Source organism: Cucumis sativus, unplaced genomic scaffold, assembly GCF_000004075.3.
Source record: "Cucumis sativus cultivar 9930 unplaced genomic scaffold, Cucumber_9930_V3 scaffold58, whole genome shotgun sequence".
Taxonomy (NCBI): Eukaryota; Viridiplantae; Streptophyta; class Magnoliopsida; order Cucurbitales; family Cucurbitaceae; genus Cucumis; species Cucumis sativus.
Window position 1 is genome coordinate 159,355 of NW_022279555.1, and position 27,032 is coordinate 186,386.

General features: G+C 37.2%; 1 protein-coding gene across 6 annotated transcripts in view; it reads left to right on the forward strand.

Moving 5' to 3' along the window:
- Positions 1–26,752, forward strand: part of LOC116406036 (tRNA (guanine(10)-N2)-methyltransferase homolog) — a 57,431-nt gene extending 30,679 nt beyond the window's left edge. Inside the window, exons 3-7 of one of the 6 annotated variants that reach the window (XM_031889729.1) lie at positions 2,951–3,268; positions 3,594–3,668; positions 4,042–4,116; positions 25,840–25,914; positions 26,287–26,752. In XM_031889729.1, coding sequence (XP_031745589.1) covers positions 2,951–3,268; positions 3,594–3,668; positions 4,042–4,116; positions 25,840–25,914; positions 26,287–26,355 — 612 coding nt within the window. In that variant the 3' untranslated portion in view covers positions 26,356–26,752. The other 5 variants (XM_031889725.1, XM_031889726.1, XM_031889727.1 and 2 more) reach the window with 5 other exon arrangements.
- The last annotated feature ends 280 nt before the right edge of the window (positions 26,753–27,032 follow it).

The following is a 27,032-nucleotide window of genomic DNA, read 5'->3' on the forward strand; positions in this document are numbered from 1 at the left end:
GAGAATTTAAGAACTTGTAGCAAAGTTTTGTTTGTGAAATGGCTTTGGTGTTAAAGGGTTGAGACCCCAAACATGAATGTCCCTTCTTCCTAGCCTAAAATCAAACTCTCCTATCGAAGATAGAATTTGCATTGTTTCCAAAACGAGGAAACGCAGAGCAGAAGGGTCTATTTCCCACCCTCTGATCTTCCCAAAAGTATGCTTCCTTCCCTTTCCCATCGCATAACGAACAAGATGGGACAAGAGATGGCCATTCAATTTCTCTCTTCCAATTAAACTTGTGGAATTTTTCATGGAGTCAGATAAATAATTTTCAGTAGTTAAGGTAGGGAAAGGGGTTAATGGGTTCTATGAATACATTGATAAGGTTGGAAGTATGGCAGAATTTGTGGTGGTGAAATCTAAGTTTGTGAAAGCACCCAAAGTTGCCTCAAGAGCAACTATTTGTTGCAGAAAATTCATTTTGAGATTTGTCGGTTGTTGTTGAACCATCGTCTGGGAAGTACCACTCTAACCTTGGATGTTTAGTGACAAGCCACAAGCAAATTTTCCTTTGTGGAAGGCGGAAGACTCACCACTTTCAACCTTGGGATAATTACCGGTAGTAGGATTGAGGAAGTTCACTAGTTCGATTGAAATGGAGTAGCGCGGCGACTGCGAACAAAAAGGTTGGAAATTGGGAGGTAGCGGTGTCTTATATTGCGAATGAGAGAGTCTGTTGGATTGCTGGTGACTGGGAGGTAGTGGCGCCGTAGGACGACATTGGCTACTGAAGAACTACTACTGAGGATCTGTGAAAGAGAAAGGCCAATCAAGGAAGGGACCATTGAAACTTGATCGATCAATGGCAGCAGTGGACAAATGGTAGCGTTGTACGAGTTTTCGAGTAGAGTTGGTGGTGGAAGGTAGGTCGGTATTGGTTGACGGCACCTGTATGGCAGTGGTAGCTTTGACAGGAAAAATGGCAGCGACAGTGGTGAGGTCAGCAGTAGCAACAATGGTGAGGTCATCGCTGGTGGTTAAGGGCTCCGTAGTAGGTTTTCCATTGGTTGATTTTCGTCAATGGTAGCTAGGGTTTCATTGCTCTGATACTATGTTGAGAAGAGAAAACACAAGTTATATGTGAAAAACCCTAGTATTGGGAGAAAAAACCATGATAGTAGCCTTTCTTATTATTTTCTAAATAATCAAAAGAATTCATGGGGAAGCATAGTCTTAACAAAAAAGATAATAAAACTAGGGTACAATAAATTACAAAATACCTTTAGGGATATAAACACCCAACTAACCCCTTATTTATGACGAAAAGAAAAGAAAGAAAAGATGAAAATAGAAAGTACTATCCATCTACTGAACTTCTTAGGGGCGTTGGGGCAAGTAGTTGGTCATTATAGTCCTAGGTTATTATAGTTGAGTTATAATAGTTTGTGTTTAATGTAGATTGTTTTCGTTGTAGTTATAATAGTATGTATTTGAGGTGTAAACTATTTTAGTTTGAAAAGGAAATAGCAAACACTGTAATAAAGAATAAAAAAGGATGAATGTAAAATAATATAAACTGTATCAAATAGTCAATGCTATAGCAAATGGGGGTTTTGAAACAATGTTGAAAGTAGATAATTGGGGATTACAAAACAGTGTATTTTGTTAAGATGTTATCTCTTTGGTCCTTGATAGAAGGATACGATGAGGGCTCTATGGGGGTGTCAACCTAGTTGAGATATTCGGGTGCTCCTCCTGACTCTTAATTCTTTCCTTTTGGATGCTCCTTGTATAGTTCTCGTGTACTTTGAGATTTAGTCTTGATTTTATTAATAAATTTTTTAGGCTTTTCTCCTATAAGAAAAAATAGTATTTATTGTAGCAAGAGGTGATTATTTTAGTCTTAGATAGTCCTTGCCCCAAACGCCCCTTACTTGTTTCATTCATGCAAATGAGAAAATACAATCAATTTTCTTAATTTTGTACATTTGTTTTCTTCATGTTTCACTTCCTGACCTGGGAATTTTATTCCTTTTGAAGAAACTTGGTGGTATGTTGATCAATTGGGGCAGTTATGCGACCTCATACTTCATTTATGTTACAATGGCATTAAGACATGGTCTCATGCAATTATCATGGCTTCACATCATAAATGGTATCAATTAAGTGGTAGAAGTCCTATCAATATCATTTTCTTCATGCTTCATTTATGTTACAATGGCATTTACATTTGCATGTCAAAAGCCAGGGGTTACAGCTTTTGGAGATCTGGTAGAGCCAAAAGGCCATGTATTAGTCAAATGAATGGTATGTAGTTCCACTGGTTGGGTTGTGGAAGCCAAACTTGTCTCAGCCGTTAAATGTATTTTTCTAGATTTTGGTCCGACTTTAGTCTTTATGGGTTCTTCATGGGGGGAGGGGGGGAGGGGAGTAAAGCCTCTTTGCTGATATTTTGAAAGATTTTTTCGAGCCTCTTCTGGTGTTTGGACTACTATGGCACGATAGCTACGAGGCTGCCGGTTGCATCTTCTTGCAAGTCTCTAGATTCACATGGGTTCGTTATGAGAGAGATATTTCGTTATGCTTTGTATTCATATTTCTTCGTTTTGGTTTTTTTTAGCTTAAATTTTTCTGTTGGCATTCTCTTATTAGCTTGTCATCTCTTTTGTTTGCCTAATTTTAGCATTTGTTGTTGTTGACTGAATTCTTCTCTATCTTTTGCTCTTAGTATAACATTCTTGTACTTTGAGCTTAAGTTTCATTTATTATTAATAAAGAGGCTTGTCTCCATTTAAAAAATAAATTAAGTAGTAGAAGTCCTATCAATATCAATTTCTTCTGTTAGCTCTTCTAGGTTCTACAGGTAATACCTGAATTTTGACACTGTTTTTAATATTCATTTGCTACACAAGCTCAACATGTCAATGTCTTCCTGTTTTAATAAATGGACGTGGATGGAATGTTTCAGGGTCAAGTTAATTTAAAAAGTCCAGATCATAAATTTTGTCTTTTGGAAACTGCTGATTACGGACTCAATAATGGACTTCCACCAATTGCTCAAAGGAGAATTTTTTTTGGCCGGGAGGTCGGTGGTGCCGATAGGAAGCTTATACCAACATATCAATTAAAAAGTCGCACTTATCTTGGGCCAACTGCCATGGATGCTGAAATGGCTTTCTTAATGGCCAACCAAGCATTAGCGACATCTGGAAAACTTGTCTTTGATCCTTTTGTTGGCACTGGGAGCATTCTTGTTGGCGCAGCTCATTTTGGAGCAATGACAATGGTAACTACTTTAAGGACATCACAATTTATCTCATAAAGAAATTGTCTGATTTTACAACATTTGGCTGATAGAAAACATGTGGGTGACTTAATATTCTAAATTGATAGCTTTGAACACATTCCTCTGAAGTCTTTTACTTTCTTTCTCATACATGACTTATGGGGCTACTTTTTCTATGCATTGGATATTATATTATAAGTTCGGGTTCAATCTTGTAGCGAACATTCATTGCATTCAGGGAACTTAATTTAAGGTAGTTTTCAGTTCCCATAGAATGCGTGTGAGAGAGATACCATTTGAATTCAAACTGACCAAAATGTATCAGGGGGCAGACATTGACATTAGGGTGGTACGTGATGGTCGTGGCCCTGATTGTAATGTTTGGAGCAACTTCAAGCAGGTAAATATGTTTTATAAATTCTTAGAACTCAAGGACACAAATGTACCACCTATAGAATAAATCCTGTTCAAGTAAGGTCATGCTTTATAATAAAATTCTACAATTCTAGGTTTAGAAATTTTGTTCATGGTGCTAGTCTTGGTTTATAATGCTCTATGTTGAAAGTTTGAAACTCTATGACTAACAGTAAAATACATGTGAGGGTGACAAGCATGATAAAGGATAACCGACTGTACTGCTAGTATTTTGCATGTGCAATTTTCTGTGATTCAACTGATTATGATAATATCAAATTTTGATGCTTTATGTTCCTATGTATGATCATAGATGTTTCATGCTGTAATGGTACTAATCTGTTTATTACTGCTTGCAGTATGGATTACCACCTCCAATTGCACTGTTAAGAGCAGATAATAATCTTCCTCCCTGGCGTCCAGGATTGAAGGAGGTACAGCAGCAATATTTGCACCAGTACTATTTATTTATTTTTCGTGGTGCTGAAGTTTCACTACCCTTGTTATATACTGATGGTCACTAATTCCTGTGGATACTGCTTGAACATCTTTTTACAGATTTTCATTTACTTTTTATTTTTCTTAACAAGAACCTAATTTTTTCGTTGAGTAAATGTTTCAATGATTAAATGAAAAGTGACTGATGCCTAAAGAAAAAATGTAAAGTCATATGGAAGTGAATAAGGAACATAAATGAGAAAAAAAAAGTCAGAAGTATTCCAAAAAAAAAAAAACTGAAAGAATAATCTTACAAAGAACTTGAGGCGCCAATCAAATTTGTATCTTCAAAAACCATAAGAGCTTAGAGAACAAAAAAAAAAAAAAGAACTTATTTAAATATTTTAAAGAGCTTTGAGTTTTGAGGTGGAAAAATTGTTCTCTTTGTGTTGTTTTTTTCCCCTGTTTTGTGGGGCTGTTTTGGATATGTTGTTTTTGGTTTTGGATCTTTGGTGCTTTGTTTTTATTTCCTTTGGTGCTTTGTTTTCATTTCTTTTAGTGCTTTTTTTTTCTTCCTCTGTTTGTGTTTGAACTCCAGTATGTTGTACTTCAATAGTAAACTTTATTGATGAATAACGATGTAAATCCTTAGTAGAATATAAGAATACAAAGTCTCTCCAACTGTTATCCTATCTTTCAAGGATTAAACAAAAGACTCACTAATCTCTTTTAGTAACTAACTTTCTGTCCAAAACAGATTTCCTATTTATATTTCAACTAACCGACCTACTGCCTGACTCATTGACCCCTGGCCTTCTCACTAAGTAACTGCCCCTCTCAATGTCCTGAGTTTAATGTGGAGGAGCAAGCCATTTGTTCCGTTGGGCTAACCAAATCCAAGCCTGGTGTTTTTGTTGAGGCAATACAACATCTTTTAATTCTAGCTACACCAGCAGAGGTAATAATTTCCCAACACTGCTTTTTTCCTTTATGTGTTACTTTTGTCTTTTAGACTGGTATACATTGTCTGATCATGCAAAACTCAACAATAATCAAGACTTTAAACTGGTCTAAATCGATTGATCATGTAAAGTGACAAAGTCAAAACTAGCACATAGTACCTAGAGCTACTCTGTTGATTTGGCTGGTTTTCTGCACTATATCATTAAGTTGGGCCACTTGGATGTTGGGACCTCTTGGTTAGAAAATTCTTTCTAACAAGCAGGCTCAACCTCTTCATAAGTCATTCTACCCCTGATTAGCTTTTTTATGGAAGGTTGTAACATTTTACCGTTTAAGAAACAAATCTAGGAAAGATGGTCATTCATTGATCAATATCCAGATGTTCTTCCAAAAGTTATTGCTACTGGCTCTACTAGGTCTACAGAGCTCCAAATTTCTTACACTCATGAAGCCAGCTTAAACAGAACTGATACTTAATATTTTTACTGGCTACAATTTTATGCAACAATATCTCTTCTTGCTTAGAGAAGGTCCCATATCATTTTTAGATAAAATGTCCACGTTTCTCTTTGTAATTTGGTGTATTGAGAGATTTTGTATTTTTCTTGTAGCTTGTTTCTCCAAATTATAGAGAGGTGTCCATTTTCCAAATTCTTTCACATGGGATAAAACACTAGTGTAGTTTAGGTTTAACTATGTAAAGTTTCTTTTTCTATACCATATTTTACGGTGGACTCGAAGTGCTTTCCTATTAGCATATGTGTTGTACTGTTTGTTCAAGCTCACTCATTTTCCCAACTTTTCACCTGACTAAAGCACATGAAATCAACAGTATTATCAAGGTATCCAGTGAATTAAATTTGCCTTACGTCTGGTTTAGGAGGTGTAATATCAAGGTATCCAGTGAATTAAATTCATGAAGTTACAACTGTTGGTTGTAGTCCCCCTTTTTCGCGGTTTTACATTTGTGTATTTGATGGAACCCGTAGATGAAAATAGTAATTCGACATTATTGATTGAAATAATAGAAAAACAAATTTTTGTTTCCCTCTCTCTCAAGGAATAACAGAAAGATACTGAATTCCAAAAAACTCAAAAACGGACTCTCCCCCTTTAACAGACTTATTTATATTGCTACCCTTCTCATCACTCACACGTGCCTCACCCTCACGTGTTATTTCTTATTTTCTCTCCTCTTGTACTGATATAATATTGATTGTCTCTCAAATGTGAAAATCTGGAAAACGCTGCTTCAAATCCTCATATAACTCCCAAGTAGCCTCGTGTTGTGGAAGACCCTTCCACTGCACCAACTTTCCCGCTTTGTTTTTCGAATAACCATAAACCTCTTCTGGGATATCTCTCCATTCATGATTTTCAGTTAAACATGGAACATCATTCCTGTCTTCCGCGTGCTCTCCTATTACTTTCTTTAGCTGAGATACATGAAATACTGGATGTATGGTAGAATTCCCTGGTAGTTCTAGCTTGTAAGCTACCTGACCAATTTTAGCTATCACTATGTGGTCCAAAGAATTTAGGAGAGAGCTTTTCATTTCTTTTTCTTCTAACAGTCACTTGCCGATATGGTCTTATCTTTAACAATACCAAATCCCCAACTTGGTAATGAACTTCTCTTCTCTTCATATCTGCATACTTCTTCATTTTGTCATGTGCAATTCTCAAATGTTCCCGTAGAGCTCCTAACACCACATCTCTTTCCTTCAACTGTTCATCTAATGTGGAGTTAGTAGTGTCCCTCTCCCCATAGTATTCCAAAGGAGGTGGCAAATGCCCGTATACAGCCTGAAACAGTGTGACTCCTATTGCACGCTGATATGTAGTGTTATACCAGTATTCCGCCCAAGGGATCCATTTAACCCATTCTTTTGGCTTTTCCCCACAAAAGCAACCCAAGAACGTCTCTACTCCACGATTAACAACCTCTGTTTGACCATCCGTTTGTGGATGATACGCTGTACTGTGGTTCAACTTTGTTCCTGCCAAGCGAAATAATTCTCTCCAAAAGTGACTCAAGAATACCTTGTCTCTATCCGAGACAATGGATTTGGGATATCCGAATGAGGCTGGAATGCGTCAGGTTCCTTCTCTATTAAAACCTGTGTGGAGAATTCTTGACTCTCGATTGAAGCCATAATACAATCGCCCTAAGAAAGTAGGAGTGCCAAGCTGCTTCGAGCTAGAAGGTGTCAGGGTTGCATCGTCAACAGAACCTGCGTGGAAAACTCTCGACTGTCTCCTGAAGCCATAATTGCCCATTGTAAGTAGGAGAGCCAAGACGCTTCGGGCCAGATTATGTCGGATTCCTTCGGTATTAGAAAATGCTTGGGGAACTCTTGGCTCTTGGTCGAAGCAACATAACAATCGCCCGAGAAAGTAGGAGAGCCAAGCCGCTTCGGGCGAGAATGCATCGTATTCTTTAGGTATCAGAAACTGCATGGCAACTCTCGACTCTTGGCCGAAGCCACATTTCAATCGCACATAGAAAGTGGGAGAGCCAAGCCGCTTCAGGCCAAAATGCGTCAAGTTCGTACGACATCTGAATTTGCTTTGGGAACTCTCGATTCTCAACTGAAGCCACAATACAATCAATCGTAGAAAGTAGGACAGCCAAGCCGCTTCGGGCCAGAATGCGTAAAGTTCCTTTGGTATCAGAATCTGCTTGGGAACTGTCGATTCTCAACTGAAGCCACAATACAATCACGCGTAGAAAGTAGGAGAGCCAAGCCGCCTCGGGCCATAATGCGTCAAGTTCCTTCGATATCAGAATTGCGTGGGGAACTCTCGATTCTCGAAGCAAAGGTCACAATTCCATCGCCCGTATAAAGTAGGAGAGCCAAGCCTCTTCGGACAAGAATGCATCTGGTTCCTTTGGTATCAGAAACTGCGTGGGAAACTCTTGACTCTTGGTCGAAGCCACATCAAAATTTCTCGTAGAAAGTAGGAGAGCTAAGTCACTTCATGCCAGAATGCATCGGGTTCGTTCGGTATTAAAAATGCATGGATCTACATTATAATCACCCATAGAAAGAAGGGGAGCGAAGTCGATTTGGGCTAGAATGCATCAGGTTTCTTCTCTATTAAAACTGTGTGGAGAACTCTGGACTCTCGGCTGAAGCCACAATAAAATTGCCTTAAGAAAGTAGGAGAGCCAACTTGCTTCAGACAAGAATGCATCGGGTTGCAACGATATTAGAACATGCGTGCGGAACTCCCGACTCTCGCCTGAAGCCATAATCGCCTAAAAAGTTGGGGAGCAAAGCTGCTTCGGGCTAGAATGCATCGAATTCTTTCAATATTAGAAACTGCGTAGGGAACTCTCGACTCTTGGTCGAAGCCACATAACAATTACCAGTGGAAAGTAGGAAAGCCAAGTCGCTTCGGGCCAGAATGGATCGGGTTCCTTCGCGGTATTAGAAACTGCATGGGGAACTCTCGACTCCTGGCCCAAGTCACATTACCATCGCCCATAGAAAGTAGGAGAAGCAAGCCACTTCGAGCAAGAATACATCGGGTTCCTTTAGCGTCAAACCTATGTGGGGAACTTTTGACTCTCGGTCGAAGCCACATTACAATCATCCGTAGAAATTAGGAGTGCCAAGCTGCTTCGAGCCAAAATGGGTAAGTTCCTACGATATTAGAAATTGTATGGGAAACACTCGACTCTTGGCCCAAGCCATATTAAAAGCACACGTAGAAAGTAGGAGAGCCAAGCCACATCAAACTTGAATACGTTAGGTTCTTTTGATATCAAAACTGCGTGGGGAACTCTCGACTCTTGATCGAAGCCAAAGTACCATCGGCCGTAGAAATTAGGAGAGCCAAGCCTCTTCGGGCAAGAATGCATCAGGTTCCTTCGATATTAGAAACTGCGTGGGAAACTTTCGACTCTCAATTGAATCCACTCTACAATCACTCGTAGAAAGTAGGAGAGCCAAGCCGCTTTGTGCCTGAATGTGTCAGGTTCCTTTGCTATTAGAACTGCGTGGGGATTTCTCGACTCTCGACAGAAGCCCCAATACAATCCCCCATAGAAAATAGTAGAGCCAAGCCGCTTTTGGCCAAAATTCATTAAGTTCCTTCGGTACAAAAAGTTCATGGGGAACTCTCGACTCTTGGCCGAAGCCACATTTCAATCGCACGTAGAAAGGAGAGCCATGCCATTTCGTGGTAGAATGCGTCAGGTTCCTTCGGTATCAAAACTTTTGTGGGGAACTCTCGACTTTCGATAGAAGCCCCAATACAATCCCCCGTAGAAAATAGTGAAGCCAAGCCGCTTTGGGCCAAAATTCATTAAGTTCCTTCGGTACAAAAACTGCATGGGGAACTCTCGACTCTTGGTCGAAGCCACATTACAATCGCCCGTAGAAAGTAGGAGAGCCAAGCCGCTTTAGGCCATAATGCGTCGGGTTCCTTCGGTATCAAAACCTATATAGGAAACTCTCGACTCGCAATCAAAGCCATAATCGTCCGTAGAAAGGAGAGACATGCTGCTTCGGGCAAGAATGCATCGGGTTCTTTCGGTATAAAAAAATGCGTGTGGAGCTCTAGGCTCTTGGCCGAAGCCACATTACAATCGCTCGTAGAAAGAAGTAGAGCAAAGCCGATCCAGGCTAGAATGTGTCGGGTTCCTTCTATATTAAAACTTGTGTGGAGAACTCTAGACTCTCGTCTGAAGCTACAATACAACTGCCCTAAGAAAAGAGGAGAGCGAAGCCGCTGTGGGCTAGAATGCATCGAGTTGCATCGATACTAGAACCTGCGTCGGGAACTTCTGACTCTCGCCTAAAGCCATAATCGCCCTTAGAAAGTAGGAGATCCAAGCCGCTACGGGCTTGAATTTCTTTGGTATTAGAAAATTGCATGGGGAACTCTCGACTCTTGGCCGAAGCCACATAAAAATCGCTCGTAGAAAGTAGGAGTGCCAAGCCGCTTTGGGCTAGAATTGATTGGGTTCCTTCGATATTATAAATTGCGTGGGGATCTCTCGACTCTTGGCCCAAGCCATATTACAATCACCCGTAGAAAGTAGGAGAGCCAAGACGCTTCGAGCCAGAATGCATAAAGTTTCTTGGCTATATGAATTTGTTTTTTGCACTTTCGACTCTCAACTGAACCCACTATACAATCACTCGTAGAAAGTAAGAGAGCCAAATCGCTTCGTGCCAGAATGCATCAGGTCCTTCTATATCAGAACTGCGTGGGAAAATCTTGACTTTCGACAGAAGCCACAATACAATCGCCCGTAGAAAGTAGGAGAGCCAAGCTGCTTTAGGCCAGAATGCGTCGGGTTCCTTCGGTATCAAAACCTATATGGGAATCTCTCGACTCCCCACCGAAGCCATCATCGTCCATCTTAAGTAGGAGAGCCATGCCGCTTCGGGCCAGAATGCATCGAGGTCCTTCGGTTTAAGAAAATGCGTGAGGAACTCTCGGCCCTTGGGCCAAGCCACATTAAAATCACACACAGAAAGTAAGAGACCCAAGCCGCTGTGAACTAAAATGCGTTGGGTTCTTTCGATATCAGAACGGTGTGGGAACTCTCGACTCTTGACTAAAGCCATGGTATAATATCCCGTAGAAATTAAGAGAGCCAAGCCGCTTCGGGCAAGAATGCATCAGGTTCCTTCGATACCAAAAACTACATGCGGAAACTCTCGACTATTTTATATCTAGACAACATTTTGTCTATGTAAGATGCTTGAGACATAGCTAGTGTTTTGTTCTTACGATTTCGAACAATTTTGATTCCGAGAACATATTGTGCATCTCCCAGATCTTTCATTTGAAATTGCATAGCTAACCATTTCTTGATATCAGTAAGATATCCTACGTCATTTCCAATAAGTAGAATATCATCTACATATAAGACTAAAAATGCTACAATGGAATTGACGACCTTTTTGTAAACACAAGGCTCGTCAACATTTTGTTCAAAGCTAATAAGATTTGATCGCAGTATCAAATCTTATATTCTAGGATCTAGATGCTTGTTTTAATCCATAAATGGATTTTTTTAAGCTTACAAACCTTTTGTTCTTGATCTTGTTCTATAAACCCCTCTGGTTGAGACATATAGATACTCTCTTCAAGATTACCGTTCAAAAAAGTTGTCTTGACATCCATCTGCCAAATTTCAGGTGATGGATAAGAGTATTCTAATTGACTTTAGCATGGCAACGGGAGAGAAAGTTTCCTCATAGTCTACTCCCTCTCTCTGGGTATAACCCTTTGCCACAAGTCGAGCCTTAAAAGTCTGTACTTTACCGGCTTGGTCTCGTTTTCTCTTGTAGATCCATTTACAACCAATAGGTTTTACGTCATTTGGTTGATCTACTAGAGTCCAGATAGAATTAAAGTACATAGACTCCATTTCGAGGTCCATGGCTTTGATCCATTGGTCACGATCTACATCTTTCATTGCCTGTTTATAGGTTAATGGATCCTCTATGCCATCATCAGGTATGACGACTTGAGTTTCAATTAAACCCAAATAGCGATCAGGCTGATGAACAACACTCCCACTACGTCGAGGCTCTCTCAACTATTGAGAAGGATGTGATTGACCAAATTTTCTAGTCTTATCAACTACTTTAGTGGATGAACTAGGTATATCTATAGCACTTTTGGAAATTTCTTTTAATACTAGTTTACTACGAGGTTGATGATCCCTGATGTGGTCTTCCTCTAAGAATGTGGCATTTGTTGACACAAATATTTTATTTTCTTGAGGATCATAAAACAAACTATCTCTTGATTCTTTTGGATAACCTATGAAAAAGCATAATTTTGAACGATGTTCCAATTTCTTAGGATTTTGTACCAACACGTGTGCTGGACAACCCTAAATTCTAAAATGACGTAAACTTCCTTTACGCCCTTTATATAGCTCATAAGGTGTTTCTGAAACACTTTTAGTGGGAACATTATTCAAAATATAAACAACTGTTTCTAAAGCATATCTCCAAAAAGAATCTGGCATCTGAGAAAAACTCATCATAGAGCGAACCATGTCTAACAAGGTCCGGTTTCTTCTTTTTGATACACCGTTCTGTTAAGGTGTACTAGGTGCAGAGAGTTGTGACTGGATTCCATTTTCTATTAAATAGTCTTGGAATCGTAAGTCCATATACTCTCCACCTCGATCTGATCGAAGTATTTTTTTTGTTTCACCTAATTCGTTTTCTACTTCAGCCTTATATTCTTTGAACTTTTCAAGACTATTAGACTTATGATGTATTAGGTAAATATGACCATACCTTGAATAATCATCAATGAAGCTAATGTAATATTTATATCCACCTCGAGCTTTGACATTCATTGGTCCACAAAGGTCCGAATGTACGAGCTCTAAGGGTCCTTTGGCTCTTAGACCTTTTCCAATAAAAGATCTCTTGGTCATTTTTCCTTCAAGACAAGATTCACAAGGAGGTAAAGAGTTATTTTCTAACTGACTTAGAAGCCCACTTTTAACCAATCTCTCAATCCTATTGAGATTTATGTGACCAAGTCTTAAGTGTCATAAATAGACATTAGAAGAAACTTTTTGTCTTTTATTCTGAGTTTCAGCTGTTCTGAATATTTCAGTATTTAAGACTAAATTTGCTCTGTTTGGTCTTAACTTATATAAGTTGTCTTCAAGTATGGCAGAACAAACTAGAATACCTTTATAGAAAACGAACGCTTCATTAATTTCAAAAGATATTCTATACATTTGTTCCAAAATACAAGAGATAGATATTCAATTTCTTCTCATTTGAGGTACATATAAGACATTCTTAAGTATGACATCTATCTTTAAAAAACAACTTTAAATCTCCCACTGCTGAAGCTGAGACCATCTCTCCTGTTCCAACCTTGAGAGTAATCTTGTCTTCTGAAAGCTTTTTCCAAGAACTATTTTCCTGAAATGAGAAGCAAATATGGTTAGTGGCTCATGAATCTAGTATCCAGGTAGAATTTTCATATTCCACTAAACATGTTTCTACAACTAGTAAATCATATTTACCTTGTGTTTCCTTCTCTGCCTTTTTTTCTGCAAGGTATTTTGGGCAGTTTCTTAACCAGTGCCCGTTTTGGCCACAATGGTAACACTTACCTTTTTCTGCAACTTTCTTACCCTTGTTCTGTTTGGGAGTTTTTCACTTTCCCTTCTTTTTTATTTGAGCATTAGGTTTTGAGGGTCCAACTTTGGTTTTAGAGGACGATCCTCTTGTAAATTTTCTTTTTGTGGTAGCAACATTTGCTTCCACTTGTTTCCCTTTACCCATAGTAAGGTTTTGGAATCGCTGGAGTTCATTCAGAAGGGTTGTCAGGTTAAATTATATCTTGTTCAAAGACGCATTCGTTTGGAATGGAATGAAGCTCTTCGGAAGAGACTCTAAGATAAAGCTAACTTCATTAACCTCTTCGATGGGACCACCATTCACTTCAGCGATGTTGAAGTGCATCATCATGTCCATAACATGTTCTCTAACAGAGGTCCCTTCCTTCATACGCTTAGTGTAAATGTATTTGACTGCCTCGTGTCTTAAGGACCATTCTGGTTGCCCAAACATTCCCCTTAATGAATCCATAATCTCTTTAGCCGTGGTTAAGGATTCATGTTTCTTTGCCAATACATCAGACATGCTGGCAAGAATGTAGACACGGGCTTTTTCATTAGCTTTTATCCATCGATCATATGCATCTCGACTAGTTCGGTTAGCATTAGAGGCAGGGTTTTGAGGACATTCCTCAGTTAAGATAAATCTTAAATCGTCAACCACTAGTATTGTGTTAAGATTTGATTTCAAAGCCGCATAATTATCGCCATTAAGTTTTTCGGAAGCTAAAAGTTGAACTATTGAGCTATTCATGCTGAAAAACAAACATATTCTTTTTAGGAAAAAACTATAATCATAAAAATATCCAATCTAATTTAGCAATTACTAATAATGTGCCCTTTCATTATTTGTATTTTAATGTTTGATTTCAAGGCTTTTAGACAAAATGAAGAACAACCTGGCTAAATAATGTTAGTTAGGAAGGATGTACGCTAACCAACCTAACAATCACTATAGTAAGACTAGGCGAGATAAAGAACAAGCAAACAAAAGTGGTTGGCGCAAAAACCTACAACGGCCGTAGATATCTGTAAACCTTATAAAGGACCTTTGTGGTGTCAACTCAGCCTTATCAGAATCAATTAGAGCCCATGTTGCCTGTTGTCCATACTGTCCTGTCACATCAATTTTTGCCTATAAATAAAGAGGTTTTTTCTTCATTGGAGGTGTACGAATTTTGACAAACTTTGTTGCAGAGAGCAAGAACTCTTTTCCCTCCATTTTTGTCTCTGTTTTAGGTGAGAGTCTGAAAAAAAAAAAAAGAAAAAGAGATTTCCCCTTTGTGTAAAGGCAAAAACCTAGAGCCAAAGAATATGAACACTCATACTTTGCGGCTTGCTTTACTTTTTTGTGTTTTATTTGTGTATTTTATAACAGTGATTTGTAATATTGACTCCATGATCGAGAGGCCTAAAGCTTCATTTATGATATTGATGTTTTCTTTCTATCACTCTCCCATATTTTTTTATCTCTCCATTCATTGCATTTTTAGTTAATTATTTGGACAATGTAGGTTGCTTTAACACTAGAGATACTACTTGATTGCATTTTAGGTCATGCTTCTATATACGTCGATCAATACCTTGTCTTCTTTGAGAGAAAAGATATAGTAGGTGAGTAGTGGCGGATTCATAAAATTTATTGACAGAGGGCTTCACTACTAGTGACTATCTGTTGGAATTTTTTGTCCTAAAACTCGTAGTTTGTAAATCATATTCTGTTCAATAAAGTTGTTATTGAGAAATTAAATATTATAATCTTAAATCCAATAAATCAAGTTCCAAGGCTATTTTTGAATAAACTTGAACTTTATGTGTAAACATAAACGTGGATCAAGTTCGAGTATATAGCCTAAATAGTCTATAGTATATGAAATAAAGGTTGGGCGCCTTATTTAGAGAAACTATGGATGCGGCCCACTTTGTAGTACAAACGAGGTGATCCTAATCGTTCAGGTAGAGACATGAAAGTGGGGGCATCATATGTAAAATGTTTACATAAGACTGAACCATGAATTATTCATTTTTACGTTATAACACCGTTTACTGTTTAAAACTGACTATCTCAATTATTGATGACCTAGGTAACTTAGTCTTAATCATGAGTTAACTATGAACTCCTGTTCACACGAGATTATCCTTAGATCTGCATAAGTGAGGGCAGCTCATCAGCATTGGCCCAATAAGCCTCCCATTTCAGGGGTAAGATAGGGTGGATAGCTGGGAACATAGGGTACAAGATGGAATTCACTCCTACCCGCTTTAGGGTTAGTAGATAGGTTGCTCTCTTAAGCACTGAATCCAAGTCTTGAACAAGGGGCCCACCCTCTCATTGGCCCGAGAGGGATTAAGTTTATAGGTTGAACCTTAAACCAATTGTTCAATAGTGGATTAGTGGGACTTAAGGAGCAAGATGTAATCTTGGGGGTAAAACGGTATTTTGACCCAGCCAAGGTTACGAGCAACCTGTGAAGGATTAACTTACTGATTATGGTTTTATCAAATGGACACAAATATATCTATAGTGAGGGGAGTGCAACTACGGACTTTAGTGGAATGACCCGTTAGTTAACAAATGTTGATTAACTCGGTTTAAAAGAGTTTAGCTAGTTAATCTTGAATCGTTGGAGCCCATGATCTATAGGTCCATTAGGTTCCTCTGCTAGCTCATATGGATTAAACTTAGAAAAGTGTGATGAAATAAGTCGAATTGTTCGAATTGGGAGAAGAAAGGGAAACGACAAATATAGTGATATAGTCGTCGGTCTTCTAATTAGAGATAGAGCTTTATGTTTTACATACTATAAGTATGAATGCGGATTCATACTAAGAAGCTCGGAATTGATAGAATTGGTCAAAAATAGTAAAAAGTCAAAATGTTGACTTTTGACTTTGAAAAGTCAAACTTTGACCGGCCTTATATTCAAATGTGATTTGAATTTTGGAAAAATGAATGTGGATTCATGCTCGAGAGGTTGGAATTAGTCAAGACGGACAAAATGGTAAAAAGTCAAAATATTGACTTTTGACTAAGAAAAGTCAAAGTTTGACTTTTGACTAGAAATATCTAATGACCATTTTACCCTTGGACTAAGTTAGTGGGAAAACCCAACATTTTGTTGGATAATCCCACTAACTCTTAGTGGGATATGTGGCTATATGAGATATAGACACCTAGCCCACTAAGTTCCACTAATTATTAGTGGAACATTAGGTGTTGAGATTTGGCAAATGAATTGCATGCATTTTTCATGTAATTAGGTTATAAATAGAGGTGTTTTCAAATGTTGAAAAAACTTTTGCCTCTTTTATCATTTTCATCATCTCAACAAAAGAAAAAAGAAAGCTTCCAATCTCATTTTATCTCCATTACTTTCTACACCAAAATTGGGTCCCACAACCCGGTTCTTTGTCTAGAGGATAGCAGTTGAGTACTAGTGGTGGTCTCGGGTAGAATTGGTAAGAAGACATCAAACCTTTTGAAAGCTTCAAAGGTAATACTTCTTAAAACCCTAATTTGATTAGTTTATGGTTACATGTTAATTGTGGCAATTAGGGTAGAAATTCGATTCTTTTTCCGCTGTGCATGACTTAGTTCTATCACTATCATCAATTGATGCATGATAACTCGTATTTTGCTAACCATACGTGTGGAGATTGTAGCAATATAATCTTGTCCTCAAATTTGTTTCTTGCATATATCCCAGAGATGAATGATATGTGTAGCGATAGCACTGAGAGGTTGCTCACCTTAATAAGTGCAAATTACTTATAATCCAAATAAACAAAAAAGATATAAATTATAGATTAACTCCAAATATTTGGATCTTAAGAGACGAGCAAGTATGGAGAAAGCACTGAGAAGTTCCTCACCTTAATTATGAAGTTAATAGATGTTTTATATGCCTCGAAATGTTAAACTCTCATGTTTTACATATGATTAGCTAAATTTTCCTTCACTACCACACCAAACCACCGAGTCATGTTTTATCACACTTCACCACCATATTCACCTTGATGCTCTTACTAGCACCATTAGTGTAAATAGCTAGAAATTTACACTGTGCATATTTTATACAATATACTCACTACATAAGATTATGACATGAGATAAATTCATTTTTGGAAACTAATTTCCTGTGTTCAACTATGGACTTTTCACAAAATCTCTTTCGATGTTTGTAATTGGGCGAGAAAGAGGAAACTTGTACTAATGTTTCATCATCATGCATGTGGCAACACATAGGTAAGGCGCACACCTTTTATCACATAACACTAACCTAGACGTCATGTTTAGTCGCATTATTTGAGCTTTGCATGGTTGACGAAGCTAAAGATGTATATGCTAAATGATACAATCCAGTAGATCAATTTATGATGTTAATGCAAAAAATTAAGTCCTTGAGACCATATTTAATTCTAAAGTTTAAATTCAAAGAAATTGTAGTAAGGAGGGTGCTTACCGTTTTAGCTTCAACTAAAAGAATTTATAGAATTTGCCTTACTTTTTGTTTCGTAGTAATGTAGAAGTAAAGTGCTGAACCCTAGAGAATCTGGGGAAGTAGAAATTCAAATTGAAATCTAAAACGAATCTCAAGAAGGTGGTTAGAAGACAAAAGAAATCACTAAAAATATTGTGCAAGAATGTAAAAGAGAGCTTTTAGTGGCAACAGACAAAGAAGATTAGAAAGACAAATTTCATTTGATTCTTATTTCAAATCTACAAAGACAATGAATTAACTCTCAACAGAAGTATTGTGGCATGGAGTATGGGGATTTATTGCAACTTTTATGGGTGTAGTACAAGAGAAAATAAGAATGCTTACCATTCGACTCTTAATCAAGTCACCTTTTGAAATCAACTTGCTTGATTTTTCTTTGGGTGATTTGACTATGATCCAAGAATTGAGAGTAATTCAAACTTGAAGTTTCTTTTTATGATTTGACTAAGATCCAAGACTTGCTCTCTATTTGAAAGTCATATCATTCAAACAACGAGATGACATTACAATAGATGACATTACAATAGATGACGTTACAATTCATAAGAGAAGTTCACAATGGCAAGATTGACAATTGAACCAAAGAAAATTCAGTCTAGAATTCATCTTTTATTTTCATTAAGAAACTAGTATATCTTACGTACATAGAATTAATATTAAATTGAACTCAATTTTATAAGTTATGGTTACGTAGAAATGATTAATTAAATTCAACTCAAGATTAACATGCTTAACTTTAATTTTCAAACAAAAACATTGGAACACCTTGCATACTCATACATTCAAGAAACAACTATTAATTTTGTAAACTAAAATTCACACAATCAAACTCATACTTTCTTGAAGAGAGTTAAAGAAATAAAGCATACTAGACTTGATAACAATTTGAAATTTTTCAAAAAGAAGCAAACCCCATAAACCCTTTACCTCATTGGGAAGGTTTTTCCCTCATGGATAATGAAAAATGTTGCTGGAATTGAAGTATTGGATAATCAAATTGAGAGAAATTGAGAGAGAAAATTGGCACAAGTTTTTTTTTTTTTAAAAAAAATTATTATGGAATGAAGTGATTGAATTGTTGTGAATTGGGGAGAAAACCCTTAGGGGGGTCTTTATAAGGAAAACATAAGAAAAAACTGCCCTAGAATTCGAAACCACAACCTCTAGGCTCAAGCGCATGTGGATTAACGGAAAATTGATGATTTTCAGAAAGTTGTGACTTAATTACAACTTTGCCACTCAGAATTATGTTAAAAAAATGATTTTGGAGTATTTGAGGTTTGAACTTGTGATCTGGAGGTGGTGTGCTTGGTTCTGAGGCTGACGCGTGTCACGCATACTTTGAGTTATTTCCGAAAATGTATAAGAAAATATTCCGTGTCCTTGGTTATTCGCACCGGTGAGCTTGGGCTCGAAAATGTTGAAAATAATAGGTGCTGTTGGGATTCGATCTTGTAACCTTCATAAGAAACGAGGAATCGCATAATTATTTAGTCGAATCACACTTCCCAGTTCCCAACCATAGTCGATATGATCTCGTAGGCCCACAGACTACAAAGAATTAGAATTACTTAGTAACAAAACCAAAGTATTAGAACATAACAAACAAACTTACTTATTTGATGATTTTACCTAAAATGGATGTAGAAATTCCGGTATATTGTACTTAATAATGTAGTCCTTACTATTCTTAGACCTCTTTATGTAGTTTTCGGCCTTACGAACCAAATCTCGTTGCAATTTCGAGAATTTCCTCTCCTATAGAATGTTTTCCCAATCAAGACTACTAAAGTAATCAATGTATTCAATGTCCAAGAACAACCTCATGTCTACAAAGGCTCTCGCTTTCTCCCTACCCTTCATAGCCAGCTTAGTGTAATGGACCACTGTCATCTTCACAGCGTCTACATCGTATTCAAACGCCAATTTTCTGTTTTCCTCTTCAAGGGCTTTAGTGTGAATACCCTTTGTCATAGAATTCTTGTAATACATGAGAATTGTCTCTTCCGGTTCACATTCAACTCTTAAAGCCCATATGAATTGGGTGTCGACCACGATCTTGTCACTAGTAAGAAGTCATTCTTGGTAAATGTCACTATTATGCCATTCAAATTGAAAGTAATAACATCCCTCATGTTGTCTTTCACTTCCCCTAGTAGGATATAATGAAAAAGTGGACCATTGAATTTTACGTCCATATCGATGAAGCGACCGAACATCGTCCTTTTGAAGAGATCAAGCTATGTAGGTGTAAGCTTCTCCTTCATTGGCTAGTGTAATGTTAAAATAGTGGCTTGGCCAAGAAACCGATCCTTCAAATAGTTTTGAATTGACTAGTCATGCTGCATAGGAAACAAAATGAAAAAAAGAAGTATGATTAGCCACTAATAAATCATTGCTCCTTGCTCCTTGTTTTACTTCGATGCTTAACATACTCGAAACTCGATGCTCCTCACATCCCACTGAACATGATACCTAAACTTGGTATTCGACCACTGTATACTTGTTACACGACATCATATAATCAACACCGATGCTTACTACTTGTTCATAAACATAATCCGTGTTTGTTAGCATTAAACCTTAGTTCTTTGTATTGAACAAGAGGGAAACAAAAGATTGTGAGTATGCTTCTATTTTTGAACTCCACGATGGGACAAATGAGATAGAAAAATGAGGTGAATGATACATTTTGCAAGTATCAGAGACATCAAATAAGTATGATGAATCACATGAAAATGATGAATATGATTTGAGGAGGATAGAATTAGAGCACCAAAAATTTTGAAATGAGGATAGGAAGCGTTATGAGAGAACAACAAAGATTTTTTTTGTTTTGTTTTAAGTATTCAATTATTGAATGGGGGAATCGAGGATTGAGTAACGAGCAAGATGATATCATGCATCGAGTGAAGTGATCAAGTAGAAGTGTATAATCAAGTAACTTAAAAATATATCAAGCTTGATGAGCATATTGAATTTGGGGGCAAACATGTAACTTCACACGGTGCCGATGTAATCAAAAGACCATTTTTCTTTGAGTTGAAAAAGGTGGACCATTTTCTCGGAGGCCCGTACAAAAAAAATATCTTCAATTTTTCTACAAACATGCCCTTAGTTTTTCACTGGTTTCTAGAAATGGATCATTGCACAATAGCACGTTTAGGGTCAGGTTGTGTATGCAAAAATTTTAATCTATACTTCATTAATCTATGATTTTTTTTGGTTGAGAGTATGTATTGTGTGATGATTTATTTTTACAAGCAATTTTAATAAAATGGTCTAATTGACGAATTAAGGGGAAGAGAAAGGGTTTAGGTTTGCGCGCAACAACAGTACCAAAATCTCACTGTTGCTAGTCCACAGCTTCCTTCGTCATAGCCATTGTCCTCTTCTTTCTCCGGGTCAGTTCGTCCGTTTTTGAAGAAGTAATTGGAGCAATTAGATATCAGAGTTGAGTAAATGTGGTATCTCTGTGTGTTCTATCACCGTCTTTTGGATTATCGGAAGGCCGAGGTCGAGTCTCTGGCCGAGTTGTTTGGTGAAAATGGCGACCACAAAGGGAAGAAGTTGGAATGGAAGCTTCCTCTTCACCATCACCCTGATTCTCCTTTCCATTTCGTCGACCTCTCTTCAGACGATATCGCTCGGAACATCGCTAACCGAAGTCAGCCATCTCGTTTCGTTTTTGGTTTTTGTCTTAATTGGTTCCAATTTCTTTCATTTACTTTCGTTTGGTTTGGTTTTGTGTAGGTATACTAGTGAAGGGGATGTATGAACTCTGGGGTCAAGGAAGTGACTACGAGGAGCTAGAGGAGTCTATTAGAAATTTTCCGGAAGAACGGAAGTCGCCATACTTACAACCTGGAAGCTCTTTCAAAATTTCTAGAGAGCTTTGGGAAGGCTATCAGCTTCCAGGAACAAAATGAACGTATTCAGGGGCTAGCGTACATCCCTTTCAAGGTATGATAGTTTTTGTAATCTAGTTTAAGCTCCCTTGTATTTATTTGTTTATTTTTGAGCTATTGAAATCCAATCGTTTTGCTTATAATGGATACTAGAGACACTATCGTTATAGTTTGGAATGCTCACTTCAGTGGATGGAATCAAATTGATGTGTGTTAAAACTCTTATAATGTGGACAGACTATTTGAGCTTGAAGATTTTGTTTAAGTGCTGAATCAAAGACAATCAGGCTAGAAATTATCAATTCTGGTACCTCTCATTTTGTAGGTAGAGAATTGATAGATAAAACAAAATTGCAATGCAATTTGTGAATTGGAACTATTGACAAGTATAAGCACTGAGAATGAATTGAAGTATTATGGCCAAATCATATTCGTTTGGCGTGTCAATAAAGGGGGAGGGGGCAAAAATGAACAGCATTGTTGGTTATATCTTCTAGTTAGTAATATTTTTTAAAATAATATTTTGAACAGTTTATCTAAAAAAGATTTTGTAATAGATAAAAATCTCTTAACAAGAAACGATTATTAAAAAGCTACGAATGAGTACAAAAATTCACAATCAAACTTGAGAAATTGAGAATTTAAGAACTTGTAGCAAAGTTTTGTTTGTGAAATGGCTTTGGTGTTAAAGGGTTGAGACCCCAAACATGAATGTCCCTTCTTCCTAGCCTAAAATCAAACTCTCCTATCGAAGATAGAATTTGCATTGTTTCCAAAACGAGGAAACGCAGAGCAGAAGGGTCTATTTCCCACCCTCTGATCTTCCCAAAAGTATGCTTCCTTCCCTTTCCCATCGCATAACGAACAAGATGGGACAAGAGATGGCCATTCAATTTCTCTCTTCCAATTAAACTTGTGGAATTTTTCATGGAGTCAGATAAATAATTTTCAGTAGTTAAGGTAGGGAAAGGGGTTAATGGGTTCTATGAATACATTGATAAGGTTGGAAGTATGGCAGAATTTGTGGTGGTGAAATCTAAGTTTGTGAAAGCACCCAAAGTTGCCTCAAGAGCAACTATTTGTTGCAGAAAATTCATTTTGAGATTTGTCGGTTGTTGTTGAACCATCGTCTGGGAAGTACCACTCTAACCTTGGATGTTTAGTGACAAGCCACAAGCAAATTTTCCTTTGTGGAAGGCGGAAGACTCACCACTTTCAACCTTGGGATAATTACCGGTAGTAGGATTGAGGAAGTTCACTAGTTCGATTGAAATGGAGTAGCGCGGCGACTGCGAACAAAAAGGTTGGAAATTGGGAGGTAGCGGTGTCTTATATTGTGAATGAGAGAGTCTGTTGGATTGCTGGTGACTGGGAGGTAGTGGCGCCGTAGGACGACATTGGCTACTGAAGAACTACTACTGAGGATCTGTGAAAGAGAAAGGCCAATCAAGGAAGGGACCATTGAAACTTGATCGATCAATGGCAGCAGTGGACAAATGGTAGCGTTGTACGAGTTTTCGAGTAGAGTTGGTGGTGGAAGGTAGGTCGGTATTGGTTGACGGCACCTGTATGGCAGTGGTAGCTTTGACAGGAAAAATGGCAGCGACAGTGGTGAGGTCAGCAGTAGCAACAATGGTGAGGTCATCGCTGGTGGTTAAGGGCTCCGTAGTAGGTTTTCCATTGGTTGATTTTCGTCAATGGTAGCTAGGGTTTCATTGCTCTGATACTATGTTGAGAAGAGAAAACACAAGTTATATGTGAAAAACCCTAGTATTGGGAGAAAAAACCATGATAGTAGCCTTTCTTATTATTTTCTAAATAATCAAAAGAATTCATGGGGAAGCATAGTCTTAACAAAAAAGATAATAAAACTAGGGTACAATAAATTACAAAATACCTTTAGGGATATAAACACCCAACTAACCCCTTATTTATGACGAAAAGAAAAGAAAGAAAAGATGAAAATAGAAAGTACTATCCATCTACTGAACTTCTTAGGGGGCGTTGGGGCAAGTAGTTGGTCATTATAGTCCTAGGTTATTATAGTTGAGTTATAATAGTTTGTGTTTAATGTAGATTGTTTTCGTTGTAGTTATAATAGTATGTATTTGAGGTGTAAACTATTTTAGTTTGAAAAGGAAATAGCAAACACTGTAATAAAGAATAAAAAAGGATGAATGTAAAATAATATAAACTGTATCAAATAGTCAATGCTATAGCAAATGGGGGTTTTGAAACAATGTTGAAAGTAGATAATTGGGGATTACAAAACAGTGTATTTTGTTAAGATGTTATCTCTTTGGTCCTTGATAGAAGGATACGATGAGGGCTCTATGGGGGTGTCAACCTAGTTGAGATATTCGGGTGCTCCTCCTGACTCTTAATTCTTTCCTTTTGGATGCTCCTTGTATAGTTCTCGTGTACTTTGAGATTTAGTCTTGATTTTATTAATAAATTTTTTAGGCTTTTCTCCTATAAGAAAAAATAGTATTTATTGTAGCAAGAGGTGATTATTTTAGTCTTAGATAGTCCTTGCCCCAAACGCCCCTTACTTGTTTCATTCATGCAAATGAGAAAATACAATCAATTTTCTTAATTTTGTACATTTGTTTTCTTCATGTTTCACTTCCTGACCTGGGAATTTTATTCTTTTGAAGAAACTTGGTGGTATGTTGATCAATTGGGGCAGTTATGCGACCTCATACTTCATTTATGTTACAATGGCATTAAGACATGGTCTCATGCAATTATCATGGCTTCACATCATAAATGGTATCAATTAAGTGGTAGAAGTCCTATCAATATCATTTTCTTCATGCTTCATTTATGTTACAATGGCATTTACATTTGCATGTCAAAAGCCAGGGGTTACAGCTTTTGGAGATCTGGTAGAGCCAAAAGGCCATGTATTAGTCAAATGAATGGTATGTAGTTCCACTGGTTGGGTTGTGGAAGCCAAACTTGTCTCAGCCGTTAAATGTATTTTTCTAGATTTTGGTCCGACTTTAGTCTTTATGGGTTCTTCATGGGGGGGGGGGGAGTAAAGCCTCTTTGCTGATATTTTGAAAGATTTTTTCGAGCCTCTTCTGGTGTTTGGACTACTATGGCACGATAGCTACGAGGCTGCCGGTTGCATCTTCTTGCAAGTCTCTAGATTCACATGGGTTCGTTATGAGAGAGATATTTCGTTATGCTTTGTATTCATATTTCTTCGTTTTGGTTTTTTTTAGCTTAAATTTTTCTGTTGGCATTCTCTTATTAGCTTGTCATCTCTTTTGTTTGCCTAATTTTAGCATTTGTTGTTGTTGACTGAATTCTTCTCTATCTTTTGCTCTTAGTATAACATTCTTGTACTTTGAGCTTAAGTTTCATTTATTATTAATAAAGAGGCTTGTCTCCATTTAAAAAATAAATTAAGTAGTAGAAGTCCTATCAATATCAATTTCTTCTGTTAGCTCTTCTAGGTTCTACAGGTAATACCTGAATTTTGACACTGTTTTTAATATTCATTTGCTACACAAGCTCAACATGTCAATGTCTTCCTGTTTTAATAAATGGACGTGGATGGAATGTTTCAGGGTCAAGTTAATTTAAAAAGTCCAGATCATAAATTTTGTCTTTTGGAAACTGCTGATTACGGACTCAATAATGGACTTCCACCAATTGCTCAAAGGAGAATTTTTTTTGGCCGGGAGGTCGGTGGTGCCGATAGGAAGCTTATACCAACATATCAATTAAAAAGTCGCACTTATCTTGGGCCAACTGCCATGGATGCTGAAATGGCTTTCTTAATGGCCAACCAAGCATTAGCGACATCTGGAAAACTTGTCTTTGATCCTTTTGTTGGCACTGGGAGCATTCTTGTTGGCGCAGCTCATTTTGGAGCAATGACAATGGTAACTACTTTAAGGACATCACAATTTATCTCATAAAGAAATTGTCTGATTTTACAACATTTGGCTGATAGAAAACATGTGGGTGACTTAATATTCTAAATTGATAGCTTTGAACACATTCCTCTGAAGTCTTTTACTTTCTTTCTCATACATGACTTATGGGGCTACTTTTTCTATGCATTGGATATTATATTATAAGTTCGGGTTCAATCTTGTAGCGAACATTCATTGCATTCAGGGAACTTAATTTAAGGTAGTTTTCAGTTCCCATAGAATGCGTGTGAGAGAGATACCATTTGAATTCAAACTGACCAAAATGTATCAGGGGGCAGACATTGACATTAGGGTGGTACGTGATGGTCGTGGCCCTGATTGTAATGTTTGGAGCAACTTCAAGCAGGTAAATATGTTTTATAAATTCTTAGAACTCAAGGACACAAATGTACCACCTATAGAATAAATCCTGTTCAAGTAAGGTCATGCTTTATAATAAAATTCTACATTCTAGGTTTAGAAATTTTGTTCATGGTGCTAGTCTTGGTTTATAATGCTCTATGTTGAAAGTTTGAAACTCTATGACTAACAGTAAAATACATGTGAGGGTGACAAGCATGATAAAGGATAACCGACTGTACTGCTAGTATTTTGCATGTGCAATTTTCTGTGATTCAACTGATTATGATAATATCAAATTTTGATGCTTTATGTTCCTATGTATGATCATAGATGTTTCATGCTGTAATGGTACTAATCTGTTTATTACTGCTTGCAGTATGGATTACCACCTCCAATTGCACTGTTAGAGCAGATAATAATCTTCCTCCCTGGCGTCCAGGATTGAAGGAGGTACAGCAGCAATATTTGCACCAGTACTATTTATTTATTTTTCGTGGTGCTGAAGTTTCACTACCCTTGTTATATACTGATGGTCACTAATTCCTGTGGATACTGCTTGACATCTTTTTACAGATTTTCATTTACTTTTTATTTTTCTTAACAAGAACCTAATTTTTTCGTTGAGTAAATGTTTCAATGATTAAATGAAAAGTGACTGATGCCTAAAGAAAAAATGTAAAGTCATATGGAAGTGAATAAGGAACATAAATGAGAAAAAAAAGTCAGAAGTATTCCAAAAAAAAAAAAACTGAAAGAATAATCTTACAAAGAACTTGAGGCGCCAATCAAATTTGTATCTTCAAAAACCATAAGAGCTTAGAGAACAAAAAAAAAAAAAAAAAGAACTTCTTATTTAAATATTTTAAAGAGCTTTGAGTTTTGAGGTGGAAAAATTGTTCTCTTTGTGTTGTTTTTTTCCCCTGTTTTGTGGGGCTGTTTTGGATATGTTGTTTTTGGTTTTGGATCTTTAGTGCTTTGTTTTTATTTCCTTTGGTGCTTTGTTTTCATTTCTTTTAGTGTTTTTTTTTTTTCCTCTGTTTGTGTTTGAACTCCAGTATGTTGTACTTCAATAGTAAACTTTATTGATGAATAACGATGTAAATCCTTAGTAGAATATAAGAA